Source organism: Megalops cyprinoides, chromosome 23 (assembly GCF_013368585.1).
Source record: "Megalops cyprinoides isolate fMegCyp1 chromosome 23, fMegCyp1.pri, whole genome shotgun sequence".
Lineage (NCBI taxonomy): Eukaryota > Metazoa > Chordata > Actinopteri > Elopiformes > Megalopidae > Megalops > Megalops cyprinoides.
This window is the reverse complement of record NC_050605.1, coordinates 15936870-15954815: the sequence shown is the minus strand read 5'-3', so window position 1 is coordinate 15954815 and position 17946 is coordinate 15936870. Positions and strand designations below refer to the sequence as shown.

The 17946-nt window shown below is 45.1% G+C and overlaps 1 protein-coding gene across 1 annotated transcript in view; it reads left to right on the top strand.

The window, feature by feature from the left end:
- rassf3 (Ras association domain family member 3) overlaps positions 1 to 17946 on the top strand; it is a 54627-nt gene that overhangs the window by 8570 nt on the left and 28111 nt on the right. Inside the window, exon 2 of the mRNA XM_036517936.1 lies at positions 2743 to 2876. Coding sequence (XP_036373829.1) covers positions 2743 to 2876 — 134 coding nt within the window. The remainder of the gene's footprint in view (positions 1 to 2742; positions 2877 to 17946) is intronic.

Genomic DNA, 17946 nt, shown 5'->3' with positions numbered 1-17946 from the left:
GTTGGGGCACTGTGCTGGATTTCCATCAGTATTGCTGGAGAGCAGAGATCAGGAAGCTGATCAGACACAGGCGGTTTAACCGTCTTTGTGCGACTGGGCGCCCGCTCCGTGAAACATCCCCTGCCCTAATATTGCAGTAACTACCGTCCCTCCAGCATATCCCACAATGCATCTGTTCCCTTCACTCTCTGCTATTGGTGAGGCAGCCATCACTGTGTCAGATCCCTTGCATTTCTCGCTCCCTCTGTGGCCAATTTCACACTGACCTGACTGCTATACCCCCCCCCCCCCACCCACCCATCACCTGCATATAAAATGTAATGACATGTGTGATCATAAAATCGCCACTCAGCTGGAAAGGTAGAGGTGAGTGAGGGAGACTGTAGAGGACAGTCCCTGTGTCAGCAGTCCCTGTGCTCTTCCCATTTCTGCCCTTTCCCCTCCTCTCCCCCCTGTGCTGCGAGTGTCCATCACAGCAGGGGAAAAAGGGCCCATCATTTGACAGGCAAATGACCCACTCAGCAGAATGCCAGAGAAAACAGAGACAGACAGAGGGAGAGGGAGAGGGAGAGGGAGAGAGAGGATGGTGGGGATGTGGCAGGCAGTGTCTATGCAAATGATCTGCTACCGGACTGGGGAAGAGAGGGAGGAGGGGTCCTGGGCTTTGTTTTGGATGTAATCCCAACTACAAATGCATGTGTGAGTGTGTGTGTGTGTGGGGGTGTGTGTGTGTGCGTGCGTGAGGTAGCGTGAGCCCTGCCTGTTGCTGCCAGTGCAGCAGTGAGGTGTGGCCAAGGGGAGGGTTGGATGGTGGAGCGCAGAGACAGTGAGCGTTTGAACGCCAGGAGATGGTCTGGGATGGGAACGGCAATCTGCAAACTGTCCGGCAAAATCACCCAGCAGGTCAAGAGGAGATCCTCAGGTAAGACCGGGGGGAGAGACCGTGGACGGTCCCAGAGACCCGGTCCCAAAGACAGGGGGGGTGACGATGATGGGTGTGAGAGTCCTGGCGTGGCGGTGTGCGACATCACGCCCCTGAGTAACGCTCGCTGTGCGTCTGGGTGTAATGTGTCCTGCACAGAGGACGGAGTTTGTGACTCATTGTGACTGCGTGCATGTACATATGGGACGGTTACAGCGTAATGTTTTGATTCTGCCTCTCAGTGACTGTGATGCTGAGTATGAGTGCGATGTCAGATGTCGGCCAGAGCAAAGAAATTAGATTCATGAAATGAGATTGATTCTTAGCCTCTGTGCGCGCAGGCCAGATAGAGACTCAGATTACAGAGGATATTTCTCTCTACCTTCAGCCACATATCGGACTAAAGGGGATGAATTCAACATACTGCTGCAACCTGCTAACTGTGAAGTTGTCTGTGATGACCTGATTGAAACTGGTACTATACCAAATGAATATTGTATTGATTGATTTGAATCATAACGGTCTCGGAAAGCTGATCACTTGAGCAACACCGATGTTTGCCACAGACTCTGATGTGTGCAGTTTGTAAAGGGTGGTAACACCTAACAATTTTACAGTTGGGCTTAAAGTTATCAGGTGGTTGTTTGTGAATGGTTGTGAGTAGACATAGACACTTTCCCAAAAATGCTGCTATACCTGGAAATGACACTAAAGAAAGCCAAGGGCCTAATACATCTCGTTTGCATTTTTTGATGGACAATCTATTTTAGAATCTTTATCTTGTATAGTTATCTGTGGTTAAAATGTCTTTAATGAATGAAGGTGTCCTGACTTGCAGTGCTCCGGTTTATTTATTTACAAGTTGAGTTCACACTGGTACCAACATATTAGCAAACTGTGGATCTCTAACACTCTTTCTGTGTAATTCTGGGCTTGTTCAATGACTAGTTCTAAGACATAACTTCCCAGTTTGCAGTAATTGCACATGTGGGTTTTTTGGTCACTGATTTGTTTTAAAAGGCCTATTTAAACAAGTCCCTCTTGAAATCTCAGTAGACATTTGATCCAGTGTCAGTCATGGTAAATATAATATCTTAATATATGAAGTACTATAGCATGTGGCAGCTACTGTGTTTTTTTAAAGTTTAAACTGACCAAGCAAGAAACTTGATTGCACAATTGAGTGATTGACAGATTGACTGAGTAAGGTCTATAGAAGTCTCCTGACTGAGGTCATTTTTAAAGCTGAAGTGGTATACTGCATAATGACGATATGCACTCATTAGAAGGTAATTAAAACCCCCTTAATAAGGGACCTGGCCATTTAGTGAAAGAGGTTTATCTCTCGCTCTGTTTTTGATCATTCCATGGATCTTAATATAACAAAAACTGGGTGAATTTTCTTAGAGAGGTGTCCTTCTCTGTTTCAAAATTAAAATTAGGTGAATTAGGTGGTTCTTCTATGAAATGTCCTTGTGCCCTGTTATGGCAGGTGGATTAACTATGAGGTGTCCAATGTTCTACTGTCTTTAAAATAAGGTAAATTACCTATCTGTTATCCAATTGTATTGAACCTAATCTCCTTGTCCTTCCCTGTCTTCTCTGTTCCTCTGTGCTTCTCTCTCAAACTCTCCTCCCTTCTACTTTCTGCTCTCTACTTTCCTCTCCCCTTTTCTCCTTTTTTCTTCTTTGCCTTCACCTCTCCTGTTCCTTTCCCTGTTTTCTCTCTGCCCTCTACTCTACTCCTCATCTCATTGTTCTCCTCTTTTCTTCCTCTCCCCTCTCCCTCTCTCTCTGTCTCCTCTCCTGTCCCTTCCCAGGCTGTAAGTACACCTGTCACTCCCAGTGTCGTAGTCGAGTCTCCCTGAATTGCCATCAGAGCGGACCTGCCACCGACACCCCTTTCAGCGGCCACACAGAGGACCACCTCAACAACAATCGCAGCCCGCTGGTGGTGAGTACCACCTGCTGTGTGTGTGTGTGTGTGTGTGTGTGTGTGTGTGTGTGTCTCAGAAGGAGAGGCCTCTGATGACCGCAGGTGTAGTGAAAGGCAGAGTGAATCAGACAGGTGGAAAGATAAAGTGAGGCACTTCTTGCTCAGGCTTGGCGAGCACTGATTTCCATGAGACACAGTTTACGTTTTCTTTTTTTTTTTATTTCTGTAAAAGAGCTACGATTATCCGGGAGGTGGTGCGTCAAATGAATGCTTGTGAAGGGTTGTGGAGCAGTAATTATATTTGAAGACTGGCAGCTGGGCTATGAAAAAAATCTGGGATTCCTAAAAGAATGTCCTGACACAAAAGAGCTTGCTCTAATAACTGCTCAACAGCACAGCGAAAATAAACACCTGTGAGATGCTTGATATTATGGCTGTTATGCTTTACTCAGTGTTATCAGGCAACACACTGTAATATTTAACTAGCCATACAAAACACACTGAGTGTTTTACATGCATGCAAAGAACAGTGTTGCACACAGCGGTCAGCAGCAAGTGCAGTGCTATTACAGAGTGTGGCACACCCGATCATCTGATGCACAGAGGCAAAAGAATCAGTTTAAAATCACTTATTTAATAGCTATTGCTCACGAACAACAACTGACCTTCCAATGTGATATTTTGATGTATATGGAATATGGCAGAAACAAAAGCGGAAGGTACAGAAGGTGACTTTTGTGTTTTCAGTTAATAGAATGTGGCGAATGATAGTGACATTGGACACGACGCAGTAAAGGAGCCCGCGGGGAGTGCAAGGCGAAAGGGGATGTAGCAGTATTCTGCAAAATCTCTTACGCAGGCTACTTTGAACAACAGATGGAAAGCCGAGCATTGCTGCTCCTGTGGCAGGTCACCTATTACACCACAAGGGGGCGCAGGAGGAGAGGGAGTGAGACAATGGAGGCTGGAGGCTAAAGTTAAGCACAGTGGGGAATGATTTTCAAACTGTTTGCTGAAATAATGAGTAACTTAATTAACCTTGCAAGCAACCACATCAGCAGTAGTAATCGATGTGTAATAGCAGTAGGCTGTGACCAGCAGTGATAGCACTGAGATGACTAAGGTTGCAATGGTTTTCTTGTGTGAATGTATGCTGTGAGATCCTCTGGCAATGACACACTGGTAAATACAGTCCCTCCCTGCTGTATACCAGCTGCTCTTTGTGTCTTGTAATGATGAAAGCCCATTCAAAGATGGTGCCTTCTCATTTAGAAGCCATTACACCATGGCCCACACAAAGCCCTGGGGTCATTACTGCTAATAGCCTGGTCTGTTATAACAAACACAGACACACACACACACACTGACACACACACACACACACTGACACACACACACTCTCACTGACACACACATGCATGCCGACACACACACATACACACACACACAGTACACTCTCTCCCACACCCTCACACACACACATACACATTCACTCACACACACACTCACTCACACACATGCATCAAAACAAAAACACTCGCAAACATGTGCAAACACACACACCCATACACTCATTCATACACTTGCTCCTTTACACACAAATGCAGTCACACACACATACGGGCACACGCACACACACACACACACAATCCCTGCGCTGCGGGGCGTGCAGTGGAGGGCAGGGTCACAAACAGGCTCCAGTAAGTGATGAGCAGAGAGGGTCACAGAGAGGGGACCAGCGCAGAAAGCTCCAGGCCTCATTCCCTCAGTCACAAGAGACAGAGCCCTGCATGACCTCCTGACCCCTGCATCACAGTGCTGCTGTCACACCAGACAGACCCCGCTACAGCCCCTCTAATACAGTGTGGCGTTACGGGGATGCACGGTGCACGCTTTCTGCCCACTCACACAATGGCTGCTCTCAGATCAGTGACCCCCGGAGGAAAGGACAGCGGGCCGTGAATCCTCCCCGCTGACCCTGGAGGTCAGGACACAGCATGGTGTGGTATGTGGGCTCTGAGGCTGACCCATTTCTTCAGCTTCCTGTCACAGTTTCAGAACACTTATCACACCCTGCAGCGCGGCGCGCTGTAAAGATAGTGACAGAAATGTATAAACAAGACCCCGGCCCCTGGCCATGGGAGTGCGCGGAACTGGGGAGCTCTCAAGTGATCGTGAATAGCGAGTGTCTCAATACAACGCACATGTGCACACAGGTTGTCGATTGTGTAATCTATTGGTACTGGTAGAGCTCTCAGGATGAATGACGTACCTCTGGATATTGTTTTGTTTAATGACACCCTGCACTTCGTGCTGCAGATTGAGACTTGATGCCTGCTTTGATTGCTCTCTGAAGCACTGTTCAGCCACCCGATCTAATTAAGCGCTGTTCTGGACTGTATCATGCCCAGCAATAGTCTGGTTTGGGCATAATTCAGTAACGTCTCCCCTCGTAATGCTCAGGGTGGACTTTTGTTTACGGCAGGCCAACTCAACTTCACTCACGTGCACACACACACACACACACACACACACACAGACACACACACACAGACACGCACACACACACACACACACACACACACACACCCACACACACACACACACACATACACACACACACACACACACACACACACACACACACACACACACACACACACACACACACAGACACACACACACACACACACACCCACACACACAGACACACACACACAGACACGCACACACACACACACACACACACACACACACCCACACACACACACACACACATACACACACACAAACACACACACACACCCACACACACACACACACACACACACACACACACACACAGACACACACACACACACACACACCCACACACACACACACACACACACAGACACACACACACAGACACGCACACACACACACACACACAGACACACACACACACACACACACCCACACACACACACACACACCCACACCCACACACACACACACACACACACACACACACCCACACACACACACACACACACACAGACACACACACACAGACACGCACACACACACACACACACACACACACACACACACACACACACACACACACACACACACGCACGCGCGCACTGTGAGGCTGACGTAAGCGCACTCTCAGGACAGCACTTGCAGATTCACAGCAGAGCTGAGGTGATTTATGGTTTGGTTTGGGTCCTCTCACAGAGCTGTAAACACAATGGGGGGAAGACGTGCGTCAGGCACGAAGCAGCCGCTGCCAGGGACTATGAAAAGGACGATCCTGCTGCTCTGCATGGACTCTGAAACTGAAGCAGGCCCTCACTCAACTGTTCATAGGGCCGCACTGATACAAGCGCATACAGGCCATGTCTGTGAGCTCCCAGCCCTGACTTCACTACCCATAATGCAACAGTGCAGAGTCCCTTGTAGAAGGCGCCCCATTATGTTACACATTTTCTGGCAGTGTATAGTACATGATTTAATTACCTGGACAAAGCCGTTATCCAGAGCATCTTAGATATCCTATACTGCGCATATTTTAATTAAATTTTAGCTATTAACAGATGAAACAATTCAGCTGTGGCTCCTTCCTTAGGGTAACAACAGCACTGCCCTGCCATGAATTCAAACCTGAAACCCTCTGTTTACACGTCTAAAATGCCTGAATGTTATGGTACACTGCCAGCAGTCTAATTAGTGATTTGGAACGGAGGGATGGCTCAGGGGTTTGCGTTAATCCCGGAGGCAGAGCGAGAACTGCCAGTTGTTTGTGTCATTCGCAGCGTGGATCCTCATCTGCCGTGGGGGAAATGTGAGCTGTTGCAGGCTCTGCATTCCACCCAAGTGTGGTGGGTCCCGAGCGCCAGGCAGCAGCGAGAGCTGGGCTGGGTCACACAAACCGCCACATTTCTCACGTGTGTAACATAGTATGCGAGAGATATTCAACACACACGTACACACACACACACAGATGCACACTCACACATGCACACGCACACACAGATGCACACTCACACATGCACACGCACGTACACACACACACACGTACACACACACACACACACACACACGCACACACACACACACGCACACACACACACACACACATAGATGCACACTCACACATACACACGCACACGCGTACACACAGATGAATACTCACACATCCACACACACACACACATATACACACAGATGCATACTCACACGTGCATACACACACACACATATACACACAGATGCATACTCACACGTGCATACATGCACTCACACACACATACACACACACACACACACACAGGTGCACACTCACACATGCACACGCACGTGCACACACACACACATGCACACGCGTATACAAAGATGCATACTCACACGTGCACACATGCACTCACACACACACACACACACACACACACACACACACGCACTCATGCACATTAAACTAAACGTGGCACTAATATGCTGAGTGTGCTGCCCTCATGCAGGCTGCTCAGGTTGTGGTCACACAGGCATGTGTATTATCAGAAATCATATGGCATCAGTCAGAATGCATCAGTGTATCTTGCATCCCCTGTAGATGCATGGGCGATCTGGTTTCAATTGGCTGACAGATTGATAGCACTGCATTGCTTGAGGGTTACAGCGGTACTGCCCCACAAAAGATTTGAGCCTGCAGATCTCTCACAAATCTGCTCCATTTGCCCTCCTTGGGAGAGAGCAGGGAGACTGATAGACTTGCATTCTGGTCATGCATGTCCACTGATCCCCTGATCAAAGGCGCCCTGCACCAACTGCCCCACCGAAAAAGTGAGTGTGTAAATGTGATCCAGAGACGAGGCTGTCGCAGGAAAAAACAGCCATGCAGATGGGGGAAGGAGAGCTTCCTTTCGGGAAATGAGGAAATGTGGCATAGCTAAGCCTACGCTTCAGAGAGAACCACAACACACACACACACATATGCACGACACAGACACACACACACACCCATAACACACACCTAGACACACACACATATGCACAACACAGACACACACACTCATGATACACACCTAGACACACAAACACACACACAGATATGCACACACTCACATTGCAGTTCCCCAATCTCTCCTACCACCTGCAGACAGGGAGGTGACAGCAGTGTCTGTAAGAAGCTTGAAACTGGAACGTTTCATGGATCTTGTCCAAAGTGGCTGTTGATGATGTTCCATGGCATTCTATTGCATGTACAGTACATTCTACTGTATGCTTATCCAAGTAACTTTAATTAAAGTAATATTGTGGGTGGGTGGGATTGCTTTAAGAATAATAAATAAAGTAAAACATCTGAATTCATTGATGTATTGTTTTAACCAACCACACAAATTATCTATAATTTTGTTTTTAAGAGTTTGCTTTTACAGTTGTACACTATGATGTTGTTTGGATTTGATTCCATCTGGTGATTGATTGGACAAGGGGTGAACAGCAGGAGGTAATGTTGGTTTGCAACCACAGACTCTCCAGCCGGTCATGTGACTATTCTGAAGATGAATACTTTTTTATAGGATGGTTATGCAAGAAATGGCATGGATTTCCAACTTTCTCTGCTGTGCAATTTTGTGGTAACCTAAATATGTCATGATTTCTCTCTGAACCAAGGAGGTCAGCTTGTGACACTGTGTGGTTCTCTGCAGAAATGACTTGACAGAAAATTACTGTCAAAATAAATTGTTTCCCTGTTTTAAATGCAGTTTATTTTTGTTGAGCCATCAACCGAGAGAGGGGCACAGACAGGTTGCGCGCAGATCCAGACAAGATTTAGGAGAGGCTCTGAGATGACAAGGAGAGGGTAGCACAAAGAACTTTTTATGCTAGCTGAGTGTTGAAGTGCCAAACTGGAGTCTCTCTTCTGCATAACTGTCTCAGATAACCAATGGAGACAAATTCACTCTGCATGTCTTTGAAGCAGAGGTTGCCAGTTCATCTCAGAAAGCGAAACCTAACGGGGTCCTAGCTGCCAAAGCCTTGCGGTTATGCGTTGGCAATCATGGGTGTATTATTTATGTGCAGTGTAAGATTCTATCTCCCTTCTCTGCCCGTCTTTAAATTCAAGTAATACTTTAATTAAATGGTAGTTCTTTTCATTGCCTGCGCAAAATTACGAGGTTTGCAGTCACTGTAATTAACTTACAATGTCGAGTAAATAAGGAAAGCAACACCTTCTTAAATGAGCAATTCAACGTTAGAGGCAAACAGTATGGCAGAAGGATTGAATCAAGGACTTTTTTCCCAAACTGTTGTGTTCCACAGCTTTTTCTGCTTGCTTGTTCAAATGGCAGTAACCAACAACACATTTTGAAGCAGAAATCATCAGAGGCCTCTTATATAAGCACACTTTCCAGGGGTGGAAATGGAAATTTCTTATTTTGTCTGGGTTAAAAATAACTCTATTGTTTTCCTCTCATTGGGGCGAGTTTGTAACAGACAAAAGACAATTACTGTCTCGAATAGTCACAATAAAATTAAATATTGCTCACAGGTAGCCATATTACATCAAAGTAAACAACTTTAAACAAAGTAAACATACTGCTACATACCACCAGTGTTAATAATTGGTTTGTTCCCAGTTTCATACATACTTCTCTTTCTCCCTTTGCCTGGTATGACCTTTAACCCCAATATAACTTCACACTGTAAATTTAGTAATGGTAAGGAGCTCATCACCCCCCCTCCTCTCCCCGAGAGTGGTTTTTTCTACAATGGCTCCTCTGTCACCATACAGCTTCTTCCCTCCTGGGCGGTCAGCCAGTATGGAATGCCTTCTTTCTTGTTGCGTTGCAATTTCTACTCTATCAGGATACAAATTCATCAGTAGCCTCACAGTCCAACCAGCAGGCCCACTCCCCGAAATCATGCGCGCTGGGTGATACCAGTGTGGAAGCAGAGCGTGACAATCACAGCTGAATTCACACATGAATTGTTATAGGAGGCCTTTGTTTCTGGAGACCCTCCACCATAGGCTGTCGAATTACCCACAATAGCACCCTATTGTCTCAGGGCCCAAAATGCTGATCTCTCTCTCTCCACCACACCCTTTGTGGGTGGGTGGTGGTGGGGGTGGGGCTGTGTCACGTTTGAAACTGTATTATCTATTAGTGCGCGGTTGCATTTAGCCAATGAAATGTGTTTATTCCGTGTTCCTTTGACGCAATTAAATAGAGTATCAGCCCTTTGCAGGGCTGCAGTTTCTTGCTGTGGGTATTATGGTCTCCATGTTGCTGTGTGCACTGACGTCAGTGCTGCGCTGTGCTCTCGGCCAGCACGGTTTCACTGCCGCAAGTTTCCAGGAGGGGCCTGCCACTCTGTTTGCGCCTAGCAGTAAAGCAGCGGTGGGCTCCGCTGGCTCTTAACACACACACGCACGCACGCTAAGGCCGTAGCTCTACATTCCAGCTGCCAGGCCTGACAGCTTTACTCTGGGCCCGTGTTTAATTCCCCTCCTACTGACCTTTTCCTTGGAATCTGGCTGCTCCGTGGGGTGCTCGGATTAATTCCAGCCAGCGAAACGCAAGACTTCACAGGTAAATGTCCTTGTAAAGCGCTCTCTTTAAGGGCTGCAGGCTTCGTTAAACTGAAGCGGTCGCCTGGGTGTGAGAGTACCTACAGGATGCATTCGCACGCTGAGGGTTAACAGTGACGCATAAACACCTTGTGTATTTTAGGGCGAGGCCTCCCTGAAGGTTACTGTTCTCGTGTGGCTTCCGGAACCAAGGGGCGATTTTCACGGAGACTAGAAAAACAATAACATCACATTCCATTTCGGCCTCTCCTGCCTTCCACATGGCGCCCTGCTGTTACCACATGAACCTCCCCCTGCCACACGCTTGGACTGCTTTTCTTAACTTCCATCAGGTCGCTTGGCAATTTCTGCTGTATTAGGGTAGAAACCATACACACTCATGGTCCAATCCATTGACATGATCGCAGTGATTGGCTGGTGATTACATCATTCTTATATAGCCACATGATGAGGCAGTCTAATATCATAAATGGAATGCCGCAGGTGATCTTTGGCTCTGTAGCCGTGTCACTCAGTCACTCATTAAACTGCAGAATGAAAGGCATGCCCTCAATCCCACGTCCCCCTTGCCCCTTGCTCTCTCTCATTGGCCGAATGGTGGAGAGAAGAGGTCAGAGGTTAAAGGGGCAGTCAGCCTGATCTGCCATTCCCTGGATGTTGGGAAACACAAACATAGTATGGCATATGAGACATGCTCTCCCTGTGAAGTCGGGCTGTGATTGATGCAGAGGGATGATGGCTTGCAGGAATGCCCTCAGGCCCCTGTGACACATTAACATTAACACTTAGCTGCATGTGGAAATATCTTCTGCTTTACCTAGATTTTCATACATGGGATATTCCAGGGTTTCAAGCTTGCACAGAATATAGTCTTGAGTATTGCTTCCTTCCTTGGAAAGGTGGAAATCACCTCTGTAGACTGTGTATTGATGTAGTCTTGACATTGTTGGATTGTTTTAGATATTCCCAGGAAGCAAGTAATGTCATTACATTTGGGTACTGTTTTTCTCCCTAGAAGGTTTGAAGACCTTTGATTGAATAATGGTTTGATGCATATATGGTGTCAGAATTCCAGCATTGTACTTTACATTGAGACACTACCTACTGGTGATTTATATCAAGACACAACTGGGCTTAACAGACCAATCCGTGGTCATAAGAATTGGTTGTTAATTACATCATTCTTGAATGGCAACATGCATACTGGTGATGCAGACATGAATATGAATATTTTTGATGCAGATTCCTTCATTTAATGCTGGTGGTGTACATTCTACAGGAAATATTTAGTTGCACTAAAACTGCATGGATACCCTCATGGCCTGCTCTCTCTTCAGACATGCCCCTACGTGAAATCTGAGCTCACCAAAATAGATTGGCCTCCACAGTATTGAACCTAGTGACTTTTGGCCATCCTTGAGCATATTTCAGATTGAGCTCATCCGACTGGTTTGTGATAAGTCTTGCAAACCTACTTATCTTAAAGAGCAATCAGTAGGAGCCATTTGACTCCCCGAAGCCTCTGATTAAAGGCTCTCCATCCCAGAGCTAATCCCCCTGGCCCCTTCTGTTCAGATCACTTCGCCACCTGGGCCAGCTTCACACTCAACATAGTGTCACACTCTTTCTTTAATCACCTCCCATTCTGGAAAACACATAACATTACTGTCATGTAGCGGACACTCTTATCCCGAGCAACTTACAGTTGTTATCCATTTATACAGCTGGATATTTACTGAGGCAACTGTGGAGTAAGTACCTTGCCCAAGGGTACAGCAGCAGTGCCCCAGTAGGGAATCAAACTGGCAACCTTTTGGTTACAAGCCCTGCTCCTTACCAGTATGCTACCCTGCTGTCCTGATATGTGTGAAAGACAAACTTCCTTTTCATTTCTAGTCCTGCCTCCAAGTTACCATGTTAGTGTAACATATTGCTTTTTAATGCAAGGTGACAAGACCCACCGTATCAAAAAGATAAAGCTGTGTGTAATAACTGTGTTTTTTTTGTGGATCAACAACGCTTCTGTACAGTTCTGTGACTTTTTTCTCTAATCAAACAAGAAGGGCAGAACACTTCCACAGTTCAAACAAAACTGTGGGACTCTGGGTGATAAAGATTCCTAGACAGAGAGTGAGAGAGAAATGGAGAGCAGTCGGTTGCTACAGTGACTCCTAACATAACACATTGCATTTTAAATGCAAATATATACATTGGGATATATGTATTTATGTCAAGAGACAGACAATGGTTGCTACAGTGACTTTTAACAAATTCAGGGCTGTCCTGGTTTGCTATTACATATCAATGATAATCCTATCATACCATGGAAATAAAGAATCCCTGTCCCAGCTCAGCTCTTGTGCTGTAACGTCAACATTAGTTAATAATTACTTACAGCTGTTTAAAGGTTGGTGATGTTTGAATTAAGCGACAAGCTGAAATGGAACAAGGCCTCATCATTCAGCAGTACCCTGAAAGCGGGTTCGAAGTCACGGCTGTAACACAGTGTCCCTTACTAAATCATTTAGTAGAATAACAGTTTCGCTCCATGATCACTGTGTTAGCTCGGTTCATCGAACACTCACAGGCTTTTCCTAAATATTGTAGGCATTCATCTTTAGTTCAGACGCCTATCTTAGCTAAAAACATAACTCTCCAGAGTGACGTAGATGTGAATGCTGTAAGGAGATTTATGTTTTTCCCCTTTACACAAGTGACAGTTCATCTGTGAGCACTGTGTTGCTCCGCTTCAACAGACACCCTTGCCATTACTGGTCTTTCAGAGGTCTCCTTTAAACAAGTGAGAGTGGAAATTGATCATTTACAACCAAATACGTGAAATATAAACCAAACAACTGTGGACTCTTAACTGACTATATATGCACTCCGTCGCCTTTGTGTGTATGTATTCCAGGGGAATGTAAACTTTGAAATGCAGTGAAACCTCTCAGCTCCATTATGCAGACCATTGAGGCTCGTATGGAACAGCACACGTTCTGCAGCTGTGAAAGAGCGCTGGGTTAAAAACACACACATGATTTGTGGTCAACTGCAATTAGCCTCTTTGCCCATCGCCTGCATACAAAAGAAAAGTGTGAACTGTGAACAAAGTTATAACATGCTGAGCTGAAAAAAAAAAAAAACTGATCTCTTATTTTTACTTTTTTCCTGATTCATCGCTAACTCAAACAAAGGGGAATAGTGCTGCTGTGTTTATCCTACTTCCAGGTTAGGCTGCCAAAGCTAACAGCACGGTCCTTGTCATCTATCTATGCTTATTCAGCTCAAAAATGTCAAAAAGCGGGACGGATCCGGTGAACTAGCCTCACTGTTTACAAAGGCCGGGTCAGATCGGGTCTGAACGCAGTGAGCTTACCTGGTGTTTATTTTAAGATACAGACTCGAGCAATCATGATCGTTTGTTTGCTCCTGATTGCAAGCACAGAGGAGGATGGAGGCCTATACTGTGGGCCATCGGGGATGGCTTCAGAATAACATCAGATCCCAGAACACAAAGACATTCCTGAGATGAACACATTCTCTGACAGACAGCATACTCACCTCCACACAAGACCCAACGTGCCCCTCTGCACGGCTGCCGTCCGGAAATTCACTGTAACAGTTTGCACCCTGGTTGCAGGTCTAATGACTTCCGATTTAGTTTTCAGACCCAGTTACTCATTTCGTCGCCATGCTGTCTGGCTTAGAGGGCTCTGGTGGGGAAACCCTTTGATTTATATCAGGAAGTCAAAGATGATACGTAGCGCTGTGTAGTTTGTGTGTGTTTGTGTTTATGCATGATAACGTGTCTAACTTTGCATGTATCTGATTGACCGATCTTATTTTGGCTTACATAGATTCACTGAGATAAATCCATAAGGAGACATGTTTTCCATATTCATAACATTCTAGGAGAGGAACACAACTACCCTCACTGTATTACAAATGCGCTTTGAAAAAACGGACTTGGGGAGATTAGACAGGAACCATCTGCCTAAGAAACGAATAGGTGCTGATTGAAATCTATTTTGACAACAAAGTTGAAGAAGTAAAGCAACCGTTTCATAAGTGAGGATCAGTACACATTCAGTATAATTATCTTATTCATCTAAGAAACTTAATTAGAAACGCAAGCCTCCTTTCATAAGTGTGTCTGTCATCAACCGTGTACTGTATTTAGGAGAAAAAGCAATTATTCTGACGTGATTGTACATGCACAGGTAACATGCTGAAGCATTTAACATTTCACAAAACACAAATGGGTGAGTGCTGTGATTTATTAACATGTTATTACACAACATTCCTGTCTCCTTCGACCGTCACCTTGTGCGTCTTCAGTGCAGGGGACCAATGATGTGCGGCACCTTAAGGATGATAGAAACATTATGTGTACAGCATGATGAAATCCAGGATGAATGACAGATGCTGAAAAACAACTGGGTGGAGTTTTTCTGAAAAAAAAAAAAAAAAGCAGGCAGTGGGGAAGCTACTGGAGACAGTTTGTTCTGGAGAGACGACGACTCCTAATATGTCTGTAGTACCAGTAACCAGTAATACCTGTCTGTCTAGTTTGTGGCTATAGGGACATAATGGTAACAGATACCCACAGAAACCGGCACCCATATGTAACCCATACCCTTAGAAACATAAAATGCAATGAGAACCTCAGCATATTGAGGTTCATTATTTTCCTGAAACTCAGCTAGACAGGTAAAGATTTTTCCTATCCCTTGTTCAGTTCAGTTCAGTTTTAAACTATAACTCTTAATAAATGTGATGTTTGTGGGAGATATGTCTTTGCAAGTAAAGACAAATCCATAACATTTTTTTTACATTAAAAAATGTGTACAGCAAAGAGAATATGTTTAACTTTTGGAATGTCAGTGGGGACGAGTCTAACAGATGGGACAATAAGCCCTACACTGACAGAAATACACTGCGGGCTACATTATCTTCCCTTTGGAAGTCACCACACAGATAAAAAAAAAAGTATCTTGACTTCCTCCGCCCACCCATTTTCACACTTCACACCCCTCATTCAAACAACAGACCATTGTCAGCTGTGCACTGATGAAACCAGATGAGCTAGCCAATGACTCAGTCAAGAATGGGTGTTTACAGGGATTTCCACGGACAGGGTTTTTTTTTGTCGTACAGGGGAGGTTGACCTGCTACATGCAAACATTCCACACACCTAAGAGCTGTGAGAGTCAGGGGTTTTGGCAGCAGAGGAATATGATTAGTGTGTGGCTCCTTGCCAGTTGGACTACAGGTGAACTCTCACCTCTTTGTAGCTCATCTTCCTAGATGAGGTGTTTCAGGCTTATTGTTGAAGACCACCTTGGAAGGGGATAAAGGTGTACAGCGTGTTAGTACTTTCCATAATACTTTTTGTCATACAGTTCATCTTTCTGGACCAGTGCTATCATTGACAACTGTTCTAAACTGAAAACTAACAGACCTTTGTTCCTTTCTACTTAATGTTAATAAATGCTACACAGTAACTGCAGTGAATCTGCAGGTGTCAACCTACTTTATTTGGCAGGGAATGGTATTGAGGTTGGATGTTAATTGGTTAAGGTGGCATACAATAATTTCCGCTCACAGATAAACAAAGGCCCTAGCAAGGGCTGACAGCCCTGTGTCCATGTGACAAGCTGAAGGTAAAATTTTGGTAGTGTTTGTTGGGTCTCTTAAATGAACGTCCTCGCTATGTTGAAGGGGAGCTGAAATTAACGCCAGAATGCTGGATGCCTGGGAGTTGTGATTATTTTGAAATCTGTACTTGCCAATCTTTGGTTTTTAAGGTTTGGCTGGCCTGACTGCTGGCAGGCTATTTTTATCGACAGTCAGAGTACTTGTTTTAAATAAAGTGCTCTCCGTCCACAAAACCCCGGAAAGCCTGCTGTTTATGGGGCGTGGCCTGACAGCAGATGTTGCACACATTTCACCATATAGCTAGACTATATAGTGCTCAACAGCTGCCCTTCTTACTGTTGTGGCCAGAAGACAAAACTGCACAAGACCCAACGTGTTAAACAAACCCCACACAAAATTCAAGGGAAGTTCAATGGAAAATGGGAGAGGGTAAACAAGCGAGTTTAATTTCTGTGCCTAGCTAATGTTCTCTTTACAATCTTATAGTGATGCTTTAAACTTTATCCAAGCCTCTCCACATTTTAATTTTCTTGGTTAGAAAGCCTGTCTGATCTTGCATAGCAACCCAACGTGACAATGCAGGAAGCTGTTGGCTCACCGCTGAATGCCAAGTGGTTTGCATGTAATCCAGAACTACAGGGGACAGTGGTCATGGGTAAATTACAAAGTTGGTGCCTGACAGTTGGGAGACCAGTGGGCTAGAGCCAGAAGGCCTCTTGCAAGCGGAAAGCCACCAGGGAGACCGGGACTTGTAATTTGTGATTGGCTGGTGGGTCGGAATCTGGCCTCCACCAGGCCTTTATTTTACAACCTGTCCTCTTGTGGCCTCTTCCTGGAGCTAACTGACTGGTTAGTTTTGCCTAAAACTGTACTTGCGCGGTTGAAATCTGAGAAGGCTGTAAACCTGGTGCATTGTTCTTACATTTCATTTCTTCACAGCAGAAGCAGTTGCAGGAGTTTGTTGAGGCATGTTGGACAGTTAAAGGGAAATGGTGGCTTGCAACAGAAATGTTTCTGCACTGCAATGCTTTTGCACATCTCAGAGGAGGCTGGGAACTGACGTGGGGTCTCGGAATGGCAAAAATATCTTCCTTGCTTGATATGGCACATTGGTTTGGAAACAAGTGTATGTACCCCAAGACTGCAAACTTTTCCTCTGTGCTGCAGTGGTGCCGTTCGTTGATCAGTGTTTCTCATTTAGGTATTTAACGGTGATCGTTTATTTGAAAGCAACCATCTTATGATCAATGTATATGTAACATGTGTATTCCCGTAATACAATCATATGAAGAAATGCTGTTTGTTTTGCACGATGTTCATTCATGTGTGAAAAGCATATGATCAGTTTTAATTAAACTTTAGTTCCCTTACAAAAGCTGGCCATGTTTCATTCTTACATTTGATTGTGAATGGGGTAGAAGCGCTATTCCAGCATTTCAGTGAGAACAAAGATCAAAGTTCACATTTAATAACATCAAAAATGGCTACATTGGTTGGTCTTACTAAACAGGATTAATGTAATTACAATAGAAGGGCTGATGTAATTACAACTAGCTGAACAGGTGATAGGTAAAACTACATACAGCTTTAAAGCTCGCCTCCGACTCACACACACCAAGCAACAGTGGCAATTTTTAAAAAGGCTGGTTTGACTTTTCTGGTGCAGAAGCTCTGCTACACCCTTTGGAATGGGCGGATTTCATGTCTCGACTTTTTTTCTTTCATCTGCTTTTAAATCCTTTTGGCTTCTGTAATTTTAGTTTAGTTGGTCCTGACTGCAGCACTGAGGGGAAAAAAGCATGCTCCTAAAGAAGAAAATCAGCAAGCTGGCTGTAGTGTGTTGCATGT